General features: G+C 41.4%; 4 protein-coding genes across 4 annotated transcripts; 2 read left to right on the top strand and 2 right to left on the bottom strand.

Annotated features, from left to right (window-relative positions):
- Nucleotides 1-4168: 4168 nt before the first annotated feature.
- tdp2b (tyrosyl-DNA phosphodiesterase 2b) lies at nucleotides 4169-7029 on the bottom strand. The gene is made up of 7 exons (XM_030411724.1): nucleotides 6602-7029; nucleotides 6232-6359; nucleotides 5966-6115; nucleotides 5693-5784; nucleotides 5319-5437; nucleotides 5043-5213; nucleotides 4169-4893 (listed from the first exon to the last, which is right to left on the bottom strand). Exons 1-7 carry the CDS (start codon nucleotides 6746-6748, stop codon nucleotides 4612-4614), a joined length of 1089 nt encoding a protein of 362 aa, XP_030267584.1. The 5' UTR covers nucleotides 6749-7029; the 3' UTR covers nucleotides 4169-4611.
- Nucleotides 7030-7102: 73 nt separating this feature from the next.
- On the top strand, nucleotides 7103-8629 carry acot13 (acyl-CoA thioesterase 13). Its single transcript, XM_030411728.1, has 3 exons — nucleotides 7103-7242; nucleotides 7343-7527; nucleotides 8250-8629. Exons 1-3 carry the CDS (start codon nucleotides 7159-7161, stop codon nucleotides 8407-8409), a joined length of 429 nt encoding a protein of 142 aa, XP_030267588.1. The 5' UTR covers nucleotides 7103-7158; the 3' UTR covers nucleotides 8410-8629.
- A 2-nt stretch (nucleotides 8630-8631) lies between these two features.
- c3h6orf62 (chromosome 3 C6orf62 homolog) lies at nucleotides 8632-13552 on the bottom strand. The gene is made up of 5 exons (XM_030411727.1): nucleotides 11939-13552; nucleotides 11601-11777; nucleotides 11384-11509; nucleotides 10119-10253; nucleotides 8632-10010 (listed from the first exon to the last, which is right to left on the bottom strand). The coding sequence occupies exons 1-5, from the start codon at nucleotides 12065-12067 to the stop codon at nucleotides 9885-9887; spliced, it is 693 nt and encodes a 230-aa protein (XP_030267587.1). The 5' UTR covers nucleotides 12068-13552; the 3' UTR covers nucleotides 8632-9884.
- Nucleotides 13553-13607: 55 nt separating this feature from the next.
- Nucleotides 13608-17355, top strand: gmnn (geminin DNA replication inhibitor). Its single transcript, XM_030411726.1, has 7 exons — nucleotides 13608-13731; nucleotides 14118-14187; nucleotides 15465-15566; nucleotides 15689-15842; nucleotides 15934-16016; nucleotides 16449-16559; nucleotides 16677-17355. Exons 2-7 carry the CDS (start codon nucleotides 14131-14133, stop codon nucleotides 16866-16868), a joined length of 699 nt encoding a protein of 232 aa, XP_030267586.1. The 5' UTR covers nucleotides 13608-13731; nucleotides 14118-14130; the 3' UTR covers nucleotides 16869-17355.
- Nucleotides 17356-17789: the final 434 nt, after the last annotated feature.

Raw genomic sequence — 17789 nt, 5'->3', positions numbered from 1 at the left:
TTTAATAATTTACAGCTTAGTAAACTTTATGTAATGCTAAGTGAACCGCTCTCCTCTTTTGCCTTTACCAAACTTTCTGTGAACCAGACTTCCCAACAGATGTTTTCACACAGATGTGATAAAACTCCTTCCATCTCTGTTGAGCTTCCACACATTTAATTAGATCCTTTTTTGCTGCCAAATCATAACCCCCCAGAAATCCTGGCAGGATCCTCTAAATATTACCTGGCTTATTCACTGACCTTTTGAGAGTGATGAGAGACAAAATGTTCTCACTCAGACGGTTTCCCCTTATCCTGCAAACCTCTAAATAACTGTCGGTCCTCAAATATGCAGCAGAAGCAGCAGCACTGTACGGACAGAAATATTGCTGGCTTCTGGGGCAGTTTGTCACAGCGATTTTGAAGGGAAGTAGTGATGGATGCGGCGGCGGTGATGGAGAATGGAGCACCACTTATGCTTGCCCTTGCCTCGCCTGTGACAAGCTATCTGTACAGGGGGAGGTGGGTAGTTGTGTGGACGGTGTTTGACAGACATTGGTCCAGATAGATTCTGCTTGTCAACAGGGCAGTGCCACACACACACACACACACATACACACACACATACACAGTGGAAAGGTTGCCCACAGCCATCTGCTCACCCCCTAAATACAACAAGAAACGAAAAAACCCAGCCACAGCCTATCAATCAAACAGTACCATCAGACTCCCTTTGCATTTTACTGCGCTGTCTGCTACCAGGGGGCTGCAGCACAGATTCATCTGCCGCTCTTCACCCAACCCTCCGATCTCTTCCGGGCTCGGGTCAGATCTGTGTCCGATCCATCATCATCCAACCCTGCCTCAAAGGACAAACCTCATCCCAGAGCCTCCCCGCCAGCGCATGGATACGTCTAACGCAAGAACATTCATCTTGACGGGCCTCAAATCGCAGCCCCAGTTCTCACTGAGGGCTACGCTTTTGGAGGAACACTCCAAAAATACATCTGTGAGGCGTGTTATGTTGCTGCTCGAAAAACACATCTAAGAAGGCAATTGTAAAAGAAAAAAGCAAAGAAAAAGCAGGATGAGTGAAATGATCTTGGAATACGTCCACACAGCCTTCCAGAGGGAAACTTATGATGTGGATGTTTATGGATTTGTGGAGGAGGAGGAGGGGAACAATGATGCTCGAGGCAGACGGATAGATCACATGACCACTTTCTTGGCCCAGACAGCTGTTGCCTCCATCTGTACCATCTCTAACCTGCCGCTGTTCTCGTCCTCTGTGCTGTAGCGGGAAACTGCCCACTGCACGAACAGGACAAAATAGTGCACCTCTAGAGGATCATGGGAAACAATATCTCTCTGATTTCTGACAATGTTGCACTTATAACCCCCGTGGTGTCAATAAGAATTCAGGTCTTTTACATTTTTCCACCATAACAGACCCATCCTGTACTGGCCTTTTGGTCTGTTGTATGTCTCTGTCATAGTAATATAGTTTAAAGGATAAATTCAACCTAAAATGAAAATGATCATTTACTACTCATCCCCATGGAGATGGAGAAGGGGAAGTAGAATTTCTGGATCAAAATAGCTTTGCAGCATTCTCCTAAATGAACGAAGTCAATTGAGACTTTGTATTGACATATGTTTATATTTAGGAGACACCTATGAAAGTTAGCATGCTAACCAGCTTGCCCCATCCTATTCCAAGCGTCTGTGCTAGCAGTGTCAGCACCAACACTCCCTTAGTGCTCCAAGATCATCCCACGGACCCCTAGCTGCACGTCTAACTGAGCTAACTGAGTTAACTAGCTAACAGCAGCTACAGTTAGCGGCAGCAAGTAGGTTAATTCAACAGGCGGCCAATTCTTACATATTGCACCTTTAAAAATGGTATAAATAACATCTTTTCAATTCAGTTTGGGATCTCTGGGCCTAACTTACATTTTAAAACAAGTCCCCATCTACTTCAGTTTTTTAGGAGAATGTTGCAATGCTGTGTTGCTGTGAAGCTGAAAAAAAAAAAAGAAGATGAAAGAAATGTTTTGCCGAAACTTCACTTGACTCTCCATCGGCGTGAGGGCGAGTAGATAATGACTGAATTTTAATTTACTGGGTGAATTTATCCTTTAATAATGTTCACAAACCATGTCTAGCACTTTAACCTAACTTAAAATTAGGAGTGAGACAATTCTTCAACCATCAGAAAAATAATTTACTTTCTATTTTGATCATCTCTGTTAAGTAATTCTTCAAGTCAAATCTTTCCTGGCTCAAGCTTGTCAAATGTTAAATATCAGTGGCCTTAAATATGACTGTTATTGAATTCTAGTGGGACAACACAAGACATTTCAACCTGTGATGGGCATTTATTATTATTATTTTTTTAACCATATTTGAACATGTAATCTACCTAATTATGACTGAAATCTATCGACAAAATGTTGTTGTTTTTGCAGACAATCTCAGGATCTATCAAGAGGTTCATTTCTTAGTTTCTTAGTCTAATCCAATCAACAGAGCATGCAGCAAAAAAAAGACACAGTGGGTTAAATTCTGATTACATGACCTTGTCTGACAAGAATCATTTTAAGAAGACAAAACATGTGAACAAAGTGAACGCTCACTTCTCAGTGTTTAAGGCGTTAGGTGAACTCATCAGAGCTGGGCGGACTGGCTACATGTGTCCTTGCTAATCAGAAAACCAGGGAGCGGGGGGAACGAACAAGGGAGGGAGGTCTGTTCTGATGACGCCTGCGCCGAGGGAAGAGTCACATCTGTGTCCTCTCTCCTAAGGTCAGCTCTTCTTCACTGTGCTGTCTGCTCGCCGAGCATACATGGAAACACACTCCCAGATTTGAAGGCTGCGTTACAGGCAGAGGTGAGGGAGACATCTTGACAGTGTGCTGGCAGAGACTGTGGGGAGGAGGTCACATCTGGCTTGAGGTGGAGCTCAGGTCAAAATGTAGGCTATAGATTAAAGGTGCTGTAAATCCTTGCAGTTTCTCTGCCTTTTCGCAACAGGAAATGACGAAGCAGGGACTGCACTTACTGATACATGTGAATGGCACAGAGCCATTGTGAACAATACACCTCTCCTGCTTTAACAATCAACATAGATTACATACTCTGACTTCTTTGTTCCATTAAACTTTAAAAAAAAAAAAAAATCATATGCAGAGTTGCCAAATTAGATGGTTTTCAGGATATTTTCATCTATTTGGAGTGGATGTGATAAGGCTGTATTCGAGTGAACAGGCCCCTCCTCTCCCCTGACTATTAACAGGGCTGAGTTTGAGATCCAACAACTGTAGATCGTGTTGTGTAAATCTGAAATTCCAATCAGACAAAGAGAGGAATGAGACAAAAATAGCTCTCACAATATTGTCATCCCTTTATTAACGCTCAGAGCATGGCACGCAAAGCAAAGGTTAGTATGGCCACGCACAATGATCTGGTTAGCCATCGGGCTGTTCACTCGGGTGAAAGGGTCATACAAGATTCAGGATGATCACACTTTGTGGGGACTGAACATGATTATATTATATATGTGCAAACATATAAAAGATTATTCTTCATGTGATATGTTGCCTGTAATTTCTCTCACAACCATAAAAAAAATCATTTACATTTCTTACAACTAGTTTGAAATGTCCTTTTAAAGCAGATTATGTAAAGTCCCAAATATTCATATGACCTTTAATGTAAGATTGTCCATAATATCCACACTATCAAAAATACTATGCAAGGGAAAAAAAATTAATTACTTGGTTATTTATGCTCATATTCAACTGTTGATGTGATTGTGTATTTGATTTTATATTCCACATTTGTGCACAACTGTGAGGGGCAGATAACAGATCGTTGGTTCATAGATAATGGACTACTAGCTTAAATAACAGAGATGTAGTGGATAACATCAAGTTGAATTTAGATTCACCACTCAGACTCAAACTGATCCAATTTAATTTCTTGACACTGTATGTTAATAGTGAACCCTGGACCATCAGAAAATGTCAATGCAATTCAATTCTGCAGTGCCCTCTAGTGGTCAGAAGCCAGAACTACATAAATATACAAGGCTGCCCATATGAGCTTCTGACTATGACAGTAGACTTTAGTTCACCACAACTGTAAAAAGTTCAGAGAAAAATCTAATAACTGTCCCGCATCAAGTATACATTTTGAAGCCCAACTTTTAATCCAAGATGAACAAGTTATAAAAAAATCTTTAAAGTTTTCAACAACAGAAAAACCCTTGTGGTGAGATTGTTCGGTCAACTTCTGCTTCAAAGATAAGGAATGAACTTTTAGCCTTAACTGTAAAATTAATCTCAGCACAACAGCTTTGTGTTTTTTTACCATTTATTGGTTCTTTCTTACGTTTCTTTAGCAATTTTAGGCACAGGGGGGAAAACTTGAACAAAGACATTACAAGATAAAACTGATCAAATCAAGGCACCTCAGATGAGGTCAGAACATCTTCTTTCGCAGAGAAAGTGTCGCTGTGGTCTGAACCCAGCACTGATGTGGTCTGCACTGGGACTGTTAAACCCATAATACAAACTGAGAACATTAAACAAAGCGATAACTGGCATGATTCCACTTATTTCACACATTTCTACCCAGCAGAGAAGCTACAGTAGATTCCCCAATGATCACTCGTGTAGCGTCCACAGTCCAGCTTGTCCAGTCCCACCAGGGCCATGTGATCTGGGGCCAGATGTTGAACGCCACTCTTGGTAGCGGGGCGGAAGTAGACCCGGTCAAAGCGGCAGCGACTGATGTAAGGAACAGTCTTGTTGGTGTTGGCTTTGGTGTCCCAAGTGTAGCGGCAGTGCTCTTGCCTTCCCAGTCGCTCCCACACATCACAGACAGCGGAGGGAAGACCCACCTTGGCCACCTGAGATGGAGCCCAGAGAGAGAATTACTAAAGATGAACACTAGGGAAATAAAATATCACATTTGTACCCCATTGTTGCAGATGTTATTTGGACTTTCGAGTCATCACACATCATATTTTCTTAAGGTGCACATGGACAAGCGACTCACCTCAGTGTCCCTCAGGTTTGTGTCCCCTCCAAACAGGACGGTGACATCATCCGGTGCCTCTCTCATCCTCTGCATCACCACTCGCAGCTGTTTCATGCGCTCCTCTGCGTGGCCTTTACAGCTCTCCAGGTGGGACGTCATCAGACAAAACTTCTGGCCTTTGAAATCCACCTGATTTCAAAGAGAAAAAAATAAAAACTCCAACCTTCCATCAACCAAGGCGAGCTGAATGTTGGCACATGCCAATGAGAATTTCGAAAACTAGTGTGCACAGACCTGAGCTATGAGGAGATTCCTCATCATTTGAGTGGTGGGGTAAGGTATTATCTCGCTCTCCCGGAATTTGACTCGCGACTTCTTCAGCATCATTCCAGTGAAGTAACCCTCTTCACCAGCTGGACAGCGATAGGTACAGGGTTGTAACTGCCGAGCTCAGGCTAAGTTTATCTCATATTCTGTATCCTTACATTTAAGATGCTGGAACCAACAAATGTTTGACAGTTTTGCTTAAAAAATTACCAAAACAATTAATCAATATTAGAAATGTTTGCATGTGTCCCAGTAAGTCATAACAGTGTCTCCAAAGTGAGCCTCCAAATGTGACATGTCACAAAGCATTGAGGAAAAAAGGCCTATTGAACACACCGTACCTTCAATGATTAGGTAGCTCACGGCCCGTTTCTTTAAATACTGGACGTAAGGTGGGATGAGCTCTTGTAGGAACACCACGTCCGGAGTGTATCTACGCGAAGAGAGGATTAACTTTTCAAATATCGTGTGCCTTCCCTCTTTATAACAACTTCTCCAGTGTCCAATATGTGACATTTGCATCCTTGAGCTACACTGTATCTCCTCTATCAACAGGTTTTATAGAAGATAGGATTGCCTGCTAACAAATGAAACAGAGTAACAGAGGGGCTTACAGGACTAGGAAGGAGCACAGCCCTCTGGCGCGTTCTGCGAGGTTGTCCGTATCGAGGCCATCCACGTTCCAGGAGATCAGCGACAGCTTATTGTCATCTTCTTCTGAGGGTTTCCTCGTGGAGGCTGGGCTGTCTTCAGTCAAATCTATACTGGAGATATTTTGGAGACTATTAATTCATTTAAAGTTGTTAACTGTTGGTAAAGGAGTCATGGTTAAGTCTCATCACACACAGTAATGCTGAGAGGGAGAAGACAGCAGACTTACCAGTCTCCTCCTGGAGGCTTTTCCTCAACCTTCTGCCTCTTTGGTTTGGGGCTGGTCTCTCTTTCTGGGGAGTTTCCTACTTCAAATACTCTCTCCAAGTCAGCCTCAAAGAATGAGTTCAGGGCCCTCTAAGAGACAAATGATGGGCAAGGAAATTTAGGGCCAACTGTCTGAAGATTCACATGCATTCCATAACAGATGTGTAGCAATTATTAGCACACTTTTAGCATCTGAGGCTGACCTACTCAGTGGAATAAGATTCAGGAGTGTTAGCCACCAACTGTAGCATTCTGCATCTGGATACAGCAGTACCCTTGCTAGGTAATATCACATCTGCCAAGCCTCGGGTGTTGTGCTATAGTTACTGTACCTCCATCTCCCATTCATTTTCAGCCAGGTAGCATTGAGCCACGGCGCTGTCAGTTCCCGCTATAGCTGCAAACTCATCGCAGAGACGACTTCTGTTATCTTCCACATTAGACACTGACGGCTTGTCTGAGTCCGACGTAGAAGCCATGTTTTCTTGCCAATAGTTTTACTTACAAAAGCACACAAGAAAGGTGTGCGTTAAATTGAATGCAAATATGTTTTCATGTTGCTTCTTCTCTACAAGTTAACTCATGTGTACCACCGAAAGGCTTCCGGGTAAACGTGCGAGTCACAACAAATATCAATCCCAGCGCGGCGAACTGTGCTATGTGTGATTATATGTGACAACTATAAGCTATGGTACATGTATGTTATTAGTGAATTTCACCACATATTGTTAGGTACTTTGTGTATTTTCTTTTCCGAGACAAAATGACCTATACGCAGCTTAGCTAGCAGATTAGCATTTGGTTTCGGCCGGACAATTTGTTGAACGGAACAGCTTCCGGCACGAAGTAAACATAAGTTTGACATTGGTCACTTTTCTTGTCGTAAAATATGGCGTCGTTGTCTTTAAATACGATAAAACAAATAATGAGAGCAATGGTCGACAATAGAGGTTTCGACAGAGTCCTGCAAAAGGTAAATATACACAAGCAACATTAACCGCGACAGTCTTCCCAGCTTGCAGTCGGTCCGTCCGCATTGTTTCTCTGTCACATATAGCTATGTGTTTCCTCAGGTGGAGGTCTTGGCTGCCACTCCAGGTAAGGTGGTGTGTGAGATGCGGGTAGAAGAGGAGCACACCAACCGTGGAGGGACGCTACACGGCGGGTTGACAGCCACCCTGGTCGATGTGATCTCCACCATGGCTATCATGAACAGTGAGAGGGGAGCACCGGGAGTCAGTGTGGATATGAACATAACGTGAGTCTACACAAAACTAAGAGTTATTACCCACCTGATCTCCAAAATACCACTGACATCACCTTTAGATTACCGTGGAAATGTTAAGACATTTAAGCTCTCAAGTGGACACATTTATCTACTGATTTTATTTATTGTGGGGTTTATAACTTAATATGTAATGCAATGAGTGAACCTTCATAGATGGCTGAAACATGGAACCGAGACTTCCCACTTTATGGAGCAGTGATCATTCCTTGATTTGTTAAATTACTCTTGTTGTTTGACTAGTTAGGATTATAGAAATACTGCTGTTACAAAACAGATCATCTCTAAAAATGTTTTTAGATGTTTTAAAAGTTATATCTGAGTTAACCCTGTTGTCATATTGTATGTACATTTTTGTGTTTAAAATAAATTAGAATTGTATCTAGTAATTTTATCAGCATATAAAACACCATAATAAATACTTTTTAATTGTGGTCTAGGTCTGGTCTAGTTTGTGAAAACCCCTAAATGTACAAGGAAAATATAGGGGACATGATCTCAGTGTCCTCAAGTTTACCCCCGACAATTGTGTGGTGTCAACTTGCTCTCAAACTAAAATTAATTTTAACCCCACAGTTCTGAGTTCGATCTTTCCCACTCAAAGTGACCTTGACCCTCGGTGTGTTAACCAGGTGAGATTGAAGATTAACTCCATAAACCACACATGACTGGGAACAAACGTCAATGTCTTGCAGATACATGACCGCTGCCAAGATGGGAGAGGACGTACTCATCACTGCTCAGGTTCTGAAGCAGGGGCGAACGCTGGCGTTTGCCACCGTAGACCTCACCAACAAGGCCACAGGGAAGATCATAGCACAAGGAAGACACACTAAACACCTTGGCAGCAGCTAAACTGTCTCCACTATGTGCCTGTTTGTAAATCACACATCATGTAACTATAATGTCAGAACAAATGAAGATGTAAACTAACTTCTGCCTGTAAATAGTGTAGTTAAGTGTTACAAATCCTTCTCATAGCTGGTGTTGCTACCACTGTTGCATATTTGTATTCAACCCTACTGTATCAGTGGTACTGTTTCATGCACATGCAATAAAACAAATGGACAACAAATATTGCTTTCAGAATTTGCACTGTATTGGGATATGCTCAGCAGTATTGATTTGAGAATCAACAGAAAAAACCCAGAAGTTACACGCCTTATACCCTTCTCAACTGAACACACTGAATCAACAAGGAGCAAAATTAAATGTACTTCATAGTCTTTAACAAAAAAAGCCAGCAAAACCCAATTTTAATTTGATGAGCATGGCAGCAAATTATCTTCATTTTAGTAGGTCAAATTAAACCAAAAAAAAAAAAAAAAAAATCATCGGTTAGCTGTCAGCAACTTTTGTTAGGTGTGTTAAACAGTAAGTACGTCACCATTTCAGTTTCTTGCCAACCCACATCCCAATTATAACAGAACATAAAAAGTCAGATTTCAGTAGCTTAAATTAATGGTGCATGAATGGCCTGAACTGTGACGATGACCTTCAACATCTAACCATGTCTCCACCTTGTGTACAATGCCTTTCAAGTCACTCGAGATTTTAGCAAAGGCCTGCCTAGCATGTTTCAGAGGAAAAGCAAATGACACCAAAACATTTTTTTTAAAAGTCCAGCAAAAAAACTAAGGCAGGTTATAAGAAGCAATACCTACACCATATGATTTGACAAATATTGTTCATCTTGTTTTCTTTGCTTATACAGGTGTTTTAACGCCTATTCACACCTGTCCCTTGGTCAAAAGATTGTGTAAAGTTGTTCTAGAAACCCCTTTTGACATTACAAACAAGCTTTAACAATCCTTTCTTATGACAACAAGGATATAAAAACACGTCCATCTGAGAACCACCGTGAAGACCTGTGTATTGTTTGTTCCTGTTTTGATGCAACATAAAGAGTTCCTTCAATGACCGGTGCTGTTGACAGTGTGGCTCCAAGAGAACAACCAACCACTCAAAATCAATGTTCGTGCAGGTTCAAATAAACAAAACTGGATGAGTGAGTAAGAGGGAATGGAGAAGGAGTGAAATAAAAAAAAAAAAAAGGGGGGGGGGAACCAATCCAAAAATGGCAGAGAGAAGAAGAAAAAACATTGGGAGTGTGAGGGGGGAAAAAAAAAAACAAGGATGGGAACTGAATCAGCTTCAGGTCAGGGAGGGGAGAACGAGTAGGTAACAACAAAAAAAGGAAAGATCCAAGCACAAGTTCAAATCTTTTAAAAGGAAACGGGTGAAGATGAGTACATCAATTTGCTTCTGAAGGCTTAGGCAGGAGGGAGGGGAAGGGCTTTTCCCTATGTAGCTGAGTGGAGTAGGAAGCCCTAGTCAGGCATGTATGGGCGGAGGTGATCCTCGATGTCTCCCACACCCCAGCAGGTCAGCTGGTCCTGGGGCAAGTAAAGGCAGAGGCTGCACAACTTGAAAACTGTGGCCTTGGTTTTAGGAGTCTGCAAGAGAGGAGGATAGAGAACATTTGTGGTGACGCATGTTCTGGTGAGACTGCCTGAGGTTTCAGTTGATCGTAACATGAACATGATTTCAGTGGACTGACTCACCTGTAAGTGCTGTCTATCCATGAAGAGAAATACAGACTGACTTGGGTTGTTCATAACCATCCCAGCCTTGTCTTTACGACCCAACGCATGCAAGCACTGCTTCTCGTAGTCTCCATGATGAAATTCAAACTTGGCCTGTAAATCAGACGTTAGACTTGTGAGCCAAGTACATTTTGTCACATCCAGGATAGGGCTGTAACTAATGATTTTCATTATTGATTAATCTTCAAATTGTTTTTTAGGCTTCTAAAAGTTGTTGAAATAATGTACAAAAATGCTCATCACAATCTACCGAAGCTCAAAGTTATGTCTTCAAATTGCTTCTTTTGTCTCTTCATTCATCATCACAACAAACACAGAAACAGAAAAGCCAGCAGCTCCTTACATTAACGACAATAGAACATGCAAATATTTGACATCTTTGTCTTGAAAAAAAAATTTTTTTTTTACTGGAACTACTAATCAATTATCAAAATTGTTGACAATTATTTTTCTCTTGAACACCTATTTGTTGCAGCTCTTAAATGAAGCATGGGACGGGTAATGTACATACCAAATTAAATAAATTATCTTTTCCGTTATTGAAATACAGAAAATGTCTACATTTTCAGATTCTTACAAAGATTACAAAAGTTATTTTCAGTCAAATTATAACCTCTACCATCTTTGAGTTTTGTTGGTCTAATCAGACATTGGAAAAAAAACACTTGAGTAAATGTTTTGGACTATTTTAGGGGTGTCCGATTTATATTATCGGCAATTAAATAAATTAAATTATTGCCGTTAAATAGAGCCAGTGATATGTAGCCAAACGATTACAGCGGGTCATGGTATGCAATTTTAAAGTTGGTTTGCAATCTGGCACTGACACAGAGAACAAGCGCAGCATGGGGTGGTTTTGAGGTCAAACTGCACCTGGTCAGAGCGGCACAGTGTTTGATTGTAATTTGCTAAACATGTTCCTCAAAGGTTTAGAGGGAACAACACATTTTAATGTTAACAAAGCTGTGGAACTACAGGTTAGAAATGTATTTATTTCAATGCAAAAATTTGCATTTATCTTCCCAGTATCTCAAGTAATCTGTTTTTGCTTTAAAATCAATATCATGCATCCCTAACTGTTACACCATAAATTGGTTAACCTAATATAAGTTATATTAATTGATAATGAAAAAAGTTAGTTGCAACCCTAATCAGGATTAAAGGCTTCAACATGCTTCAAACATTTAGAGCCTGTGTAATCTGATGAGCTGCCAAATTCTGACCTGAACAGGCCTGAAGGGTTCATCATCGGCCCCCTTCCATCTGGAGAACAGCAGACAGACAATCTTCTCAATATCGTTGCGTGGCCAAAGGATGAAGTCCATCTCCTGTGTGCAGCCTATCACATCCTACAGCAACAAGAAGGGAAACACAACGTCAAACACATCTGTACATAGTCTTCTTCAAGCTATCTGCTCCTCATATGGTACACCAACTTACCCTTCGCATTGACTGGTATCGGGGCGCGTGTAGTTGCACAACATCTTTTTGCAGGAGTTCTATCGAACTCTCGAGAGAGTAGCTCGAGTCCCGCACACCTCTAAAGATGTTTTCTTCATAATTGTTGGTCATCACTGGCACAACTTCAGCTACTTCGAAAAGTGCAGACTTCTTCTTCTGTAATGACAAAAAACAGATACAAAGACACATATTTAAGCCATTGGGTTGTCTTAGTCACGTGTGTGTGTGTGTGTGATGGGCAAACGCTGACGAAAACTGGCAAGTGTGTTTCAAGATTGTTTTGGAATAATTGTGCTCTTCAAATTTTACTGACAAACCTTTTCTTTGAAAACGAAGGCTATATAAATCTTGAAGTCAAACTGATCTGCCAAAGATTCCCTTTTCTTCCGAAGTTGAGCTCGAAGTCGATTTCTTGTCTGATTTCTTCGTGAAGTTGGGTCCCCCATGGTTAGATTTTGATGGTAGTGTCTTCCTCTCTCTTGTGCAGAATATTTTTGGCTACACTCTCTGCTTTTGTATTTATACGCTGGATAAAGGATGGAGCTAGCTACCCTTTGCAGAAACAACGCATCAAACAACTCTAGGCTAGATCTGTGAATTACCCACTAACTACCAACTGAAAAAGCTCAACAAATCAGAAACAAAACTAAGTCATTTTTATTTTTGTAAGAGGGCAGTGTTGAGGAGGGGAATGATTGACAAGCTAAGACTACATCTCCTTATTACTTGTTCAGAAATCCATGTTTTAAGACATGACTTTTAAGCTAAATCAGCTTATTTTATTTATCTCAACCTGCCATCGACAAGAGATTACAACAGAGATTCAAATGAAAGAGCAAATCAAATTTGACAAACTTTTCTTCCGTGTTACTGAAATTAACAGAAACGGCTGCTACTGTAAAAACCCATATTTTGCCAGAGAATTTGAGGAGTACAGATACTAGCAAGCAGACAAATATTCTATTGGTTGGGTCATTTCAAAGTCCCTCATCCATGGCTGTCGTTTTGTGTTTGTTTCTCTGTAGAGACTGCGTTATGTGCGTGTTACAGACGGATAGGGGATACAGACAAACATGGCAGGTAAATACAGATGCCAAGAGATATTGGCACCGGGTAACATCGAAGACTACTGCGAAAGTACCTTGACATTTCCTTGACTGTTACTGCCACTCATTTGGCCCACGGCCTGCGGTGCTGCCACTGCCGATAGTCATGATGTGGGCGTATTTTTAGCACACTAGCTAAGGTGAGCTAGCAAGCTAATCTAGGCATTCACTTCCAACACTAACTAGTAGTGACCCAACGATATAGCTACATCTTATCTTCTGACTGATTGGCTTAATCGAGGCCTATGTGTGGTCGGCTAGCTAGCGTACAGTCATCTTTCCACGCGTTTACATTTTCTCGTCTGGTTCAATGTGACTGCCAGTGCTATGAGAGTCAGGAGACCTGCAGGGTTGACCGACTAGCTGGTTTTGCTTGTGCTCAGCATTTTAGCTCGCTATTATTTCGCTTCAGTCGTGTCTTGTCAACAACTACATCGACAAAAATCTGCCAGGGAAACGATGGCCAGCCAACGACAACGCTGAATGGCGGAATAAACGTTAGCTAAACAAAATCTCCCCTTCCCACGTCTGAAGTTTCGAGGTGTTCGCTGCGCTTGTTTTCTTTCTCTTCTTTTCTTCAGTCGTCACAACCTCCGACTCGCCCTGCTGCATGCCATGTCAAGATAAATCGACAATCCAGCTGAAATCCTCCGTTCTTTCAGTCGACATGTGGCGTGTTCTGTCTCCCGGCGGGCCCATATTTAACGGCGTGTCGTCCAACGTTGTTCCGTTTGGTTTCTTTGTGTGTTTTTCGGGCAGCTAATAATGGCACAGACGAGCTCGTCGGTCCACAGCCTCCCCAAAATGGCTGCACAGTCAACTACAAAGATGTGACGTGTGTTGACATGTGACCGCACAAGGAAAAAAAACAACAGCACGAGAGAGGGAAATAGCCCCGTCGTGAGTGACGCCATTACCACGTGACCAAGTGGGCGTATTTAAGATCCTGGCGCGAGATCTTCAGTTAGAAACCGGTCAGTGAACAACGAGGTGTGGCGGCAACGGTAAGTCGATTTAACACTCGTCTTCCTTAATTCAGTCTTGATTTAGCTCTCTTTACGTCTGCTACTCATTAAAAAATGCTGACGACCACTCTATTTGAGTTAGCTTTAGCCTTGGTCGCTTTAATTAGCTTATTTTTAGCGTTAGCATACTCACTCGACCTTTTGTACCGCAGCTTTTCCCACTTTTGTGGCGACATTCTATCCTTTGACGTGTCTTTAATCAAGCTAACGACGTCGTATATTCATGAATACACGTTTCACATCAGTTAGCCAAGCTATATGTAGTAAATTAAACGTTAAGCTTAATTTTTGCGCGTTATCGCCAACATGTCGCCTTCCGTTCCCCTTGATGTGTGCTGACGCTGTGTTAATTATTTTCTCATCAGGTCTTGAAAGAAAATGAGTTTCAGTGGAAAGATAAAGCGCGGCCAGCAGACGTCTAATGAGAATATAAAGGTGAGTCTTGAATTTGCATCAAATGGATTGCAACTAAAAATTGAGGTTACGGTTTAGGACTGGGTTTCAAGGAGTAACGTTAATGACACGAGATGTTATCACGGCATCTTGCCTTCCTTGGTGTGGCTGGTATCCTCACACAGGCCTTTTTTCAAATGCAATCAACTGATTAGCTATCACTGGTCTAACGTTAGTGATCTAACTTATAGGAATGCAAATGTTTGCGAAGTGAGTCATCTCAATCACTACTCAAAATTTAGATGAAGATATTGAGGTATTTGTACATGTATACATCTGGTCGTTTTAAAATAACTGCAACAATGAAAGGGGACTAATCTGCCTCGATTGTGTTCTCTGGAATGAGAGTTTAAGTGTATTGTGGTTAAATGTTACTCGACGTGGTGGTTAAATATGCTGAGATTGCTGTGACCCTTTTTAAGGATAAGGTCGCATGAAAATTTGGTCAATATCTATGGTATAAAGTCAGGTGGCTTGAGGTCTGCATTTCTGCAGCTAACTGGCAAAATGCAGTTGTGAAGTTCTGAATTGGAGAAGATTTTTAATTGGTTTTGGAAGTCAGTATGGGATCCTAGGGGCTGGCGTCTATACAGATGAATTGTGTCTAAACAATTCAAGTTACTTCAGTTATGGCGTTTTGACGCAAAGCTCTCTTTGTTTTGGTTAACTTATCTGTCATTTGGACTGAATCATTATATGGCACAGAGTGCATAGTGGGTCTTGCATAGCTCTACCCATTTGGAGACAGTTGTTAAACTAGAAGGTAAAGTCATGAATTATTTTAGTAACTTCAGACGTCTTCTCCCACAACTCAAAACTTAAAAAGCTCACTTTTTTTTTTTTTTTTTAGTATGAAACACCCTGGCAGTGTTGAGCTTTGGCCAAACATTAACAAACAGGGCTTGTTGGCTGCTGTGTAATGAGCCTTGAGAAGAAACTTTCCCACGGCTGTTTAAAAGGCATGAAGCTCTGCCCCCGTTCCCACACCTGTGGGCCTGGTGCACATGGCAGCAGTGTTGTTAAACCACTTCACTTGTGCCCTCTTCCATGGTGACAGTGTAACTAAAGTAAAGCGTGCAAAGTGATGCTAAGCCATGATGAATAGAGGCTTTGAAAATGAGAAAACGGGTCATGAAGTTTCTCATGTGACTCAGTCTTGTTTATCAAGAGAAGGGGCTTAGGATATAGCATGTTTACCATTCTGATCTGCAATTTGGGATCGACTCTACTATATCGTAACACAGGTTTTTGTCTTGCAGAGTTTTTTTGGGCAGTCTCAAAAGGCAATGGGACTCCCCCGACAAACCCTGCGGGTCCTCCAAGACTCTGCCGTCAACACAAATTTGGGAAGGTCAGCTCAGGTAAGCAGTGGCCTGTTTCTGGGAGTCATTTCTATTTAGGTGTCTGTCTGCATTTGATCAAAACTTTGTAGATCTGTCATATGTACAGAACAAGCGTGAAGACTTTTCTCATTTCTTTGTAGACGGGTAAAGTCATTCCCAAACGGAAACAGTGGGGTGCTGAACAAACCAGAGGCCCAAAGAGGGTGAAGGTAGAGGTCAAATCAACACAAACGGAAGAAACCCAATGTTTGTTGGATGGAATGTCCACTGAAGCTTATGAACTTATGGTCAAAGGTAGGGATTCATAATCAATGCACCATATTCATTCTGAAATCTACCTTTTTTTAAAGTTTTGTATTTAACTTGTTTATTTGTCCCTGCTTAGAAACCCCTCCTGTCTCGTACTGGAAAGAGGTAGCAGAGGAGCGTCGGAAGGCCTTGTACAATGTTCTACAGGAGAATGAGAAGGTGAGTTAATCACTGAGAGATGGCTAATGTTTAGTCTTAAGTTGAGCTGTTCCCACGCTCCCAGTGACTGAGTCAACCTGTTGGCTCCAGTCCAGCTGGCATTGAATTTGGATGAAACTCTACACCTTAATTTGCTAAATGGGTTTATCTGTCTTTTTTTTTTTTTAAGCAATTCTGCAAAGGCTAGGGGAGTTGGCCAGTTTTCTTATGACAAAACCTATGCATTTGGAACAGATTATTCAGAGACCTTAACGTTTATGTCTTTGTGATTTTTAGTCAATGATTAGAGCTCATTGTTTGAAGTCATGTGTTCTAAAGAGGATTTATTGAAGAGCTTCAGTTTGCCCAAAGTGAAATTGTTCTGCCTTTGTCTTTTCAAGCCTTGTGTTGATGCTTGAGGGTTTTTGTTTTCTTTTTTCTTCTCTCAACCAGTTACACAAAGACATTGAGGCCAAAGATGAACGGATAACAAAGCTTAAGTGTGAAAATGAAGAGCTGCATGATCTGGCACAACATGTACAGTACATGGCTGACATGATTGAGGTAGGTACACTTGTGTTATGGGTCGATGTCCTGATGTCTGTGGTGTGGCATTTTAACCAAGCTTGTGAATATTCAGTGACCTGGTTTGTGTGTAAACTTGATGTGATTTTATTTTAGAGACTGACTGGTAAGAGCCCAGACAATCTGGAGGAGCTGAGAGAGATGGCACTCGATGTGGAAGATGAGGATGAACACAATGACAGCAAAGTGGCAGATCAGAGTGGGGAAGACTTGGATTACAGTCAGAGTGATGCAGAGGAAGAAGAGGCATCAGACCATGAACAAGCTGGACCCTCAGAACAAGATTGACTGACACAACCTGTGTATTTCACAGGACTTTGACCTACTTGTGTCAGTCAGCAGATTTTGGATGCAAAGTGCTTTGGCAGCAGCACGTGACCAGCCATTTAACTGAATTGGCCTTCAAAGTAATCTACTGCATTTTTTTTAAATGCCTGCAATTTTATGTTTTTGGGCCCTGAACAGACAGCGGGGCTAGTTTTATTCTTTTAGAATTATTGTAGCTTTGAAAAGCACAGATGTACACTGACATTGGCCCAATTCCAATTAGTTGCTTCAGTTTCAGGGTCCCGGCTTACTGGGACGCTTGAATAGACGGTTGTCGTTAATAATGAGTGTCACAAGGAGTTCTGGGACAATGACGAGTCTCAAATGTGTGGTGTGGCATAAGGCTATTGTGACCAACAAGTGGGTTACACTGTAAAAATTGTACAATGTTATTGCACAGTTGTGTACATGAAGCATATGTAAAATAAATGCTTTTTTTTAAAAGAGACTTAATGTTTGTAGTAAATGTTTGTGCCAATGACTGAAGCAAAACTATTCAGTGACTTATACCTTTTTTTTTTTTTTTTTTTTTTTCCCTTAAATTGTTTGTGCTCAGTCAAGTTACACAGCATGAATGTGTATTCAATTAATATAAAATGCAGAATTTGAGGTTTTAATTGCATAATCATCTCAGGACCCTTGATTTATTGTGCAGCTTGGAAGCAAATGAGACGATCGCTTCAATCTCAGAGTTCAAATTCAGCCTTGTTCATACTACACTGACACAAAGCTGATGTTGACTGCTATTGTTTTTAAACAACTTTCTGGACAGATACTTGGATACTTCTCACCCAAGGTTAACAAGTACAAACTCGTGGTTGGTAGCTCATGTTTTATCACCAACCCGAAGTGGCTGTATTGGCTTGGACTCTAATGGTGTTT

Source organism: Sparus aurata, chromosome 3, assembly GCF_900880675.1.
Source record: "Sparus aurata chromosome 3, fSpaAur1.1, whole genome shotgun sequence".
In the NCBI taxonomy this organism is placed as follows: domain Eukaryota; kingdom Metazoa; phylum Chordata; class Actinopteri; order Spariformes; family Sparidae; genus Sparus; species Sparus aurata.
This window is presented reverse-complemented; position numbering and strand designations above follow the sequence as displayed.

Bases quoted from the DNA above. Each gene is read 5' to 3' on its own strand.
- gmnn (XM_030411726.1), top strand. From the start codon at position 14,131: ATGAGTTTCAGTGGAAAGATAAAGCGCGGCCAGCAGACGTCTAATGAG. The intron at 16,017-16,448 runs GTGAGTTAATCA...TCTCTCAACCAG, and splicing joins TTCTACAGGAGAATGAGAAG to TTACACAAAGACATTGAGGC. The intron at 16,560-16,676 runs GTAGGTACACTT...ATTTTATTTTAG, and splicing joins ACATGGCTGACATGATTGAG to AGACTGACTGGTAAGAGCCC.
- tdp2b (XM_030411724.1), bottom strand. From the start codon at position 6,748: ATGGCTTCTACGTCGGACTCAGACAAGCCGTCAGTGTCTAATGTGGAA. The intron at 6,360-6,601 runs GTACAGTAACTA...TTTGTCTCTTAG, and splicing joins AAAATGAATGGGAGATGGAG to AGGGCCCTGAACTCATTCTT. The intron at 5,785-5,965 runs GTAAGCCCCTCT...CTCTTCGCGTAG, and splicing joins CTGTGCTCCTTCCTAGTCCT to ATACACTCCGGACGTGGTGT.
- acot13 (XM_030411728.1), top strand. From the start codon at position 7,159: ATGGCGTCGTTGTCTTTAAATACGATAAAACAAATAATGAGAGCAATG. The intron at 7,243-7,342 runs GTAAATATACAC...GTGTTTCCTCAG, and splicing joins TCGACAGAGTCCTGCAAAAG to GTGGAGGTCTTGGCTGCCAC. The intron at 7,528-8,249 runs GTGAGTCTACAC...AATGTCTTGCAG, and splicing joins AGTGTGGATATGAACATAAC to ATACATGACCGCTGCCAAGA.
- c3h6orf62 (XM_030411727.1), bottom strand. From the start codon at position 12,067: ATGGGGGACCCAACTTCACGAAGAAATCAGACAAGAAATCGACTTCGA. The intron at 11,778-11,938 runs GTTTGTCAGTAA...TTGTCATTACAG, and splicing joins CCTTCGTTTTCAAAGAAAAG to AAGAAGAAGTCTGCACTTTT. The intron at 11,510-11,600 runs GTAAGTTGGTGT...TTGTTGCTGTAG, and splicing joins GATACCAGTCAATGCGAAGG to GATGTGATAGGCTGCACACA.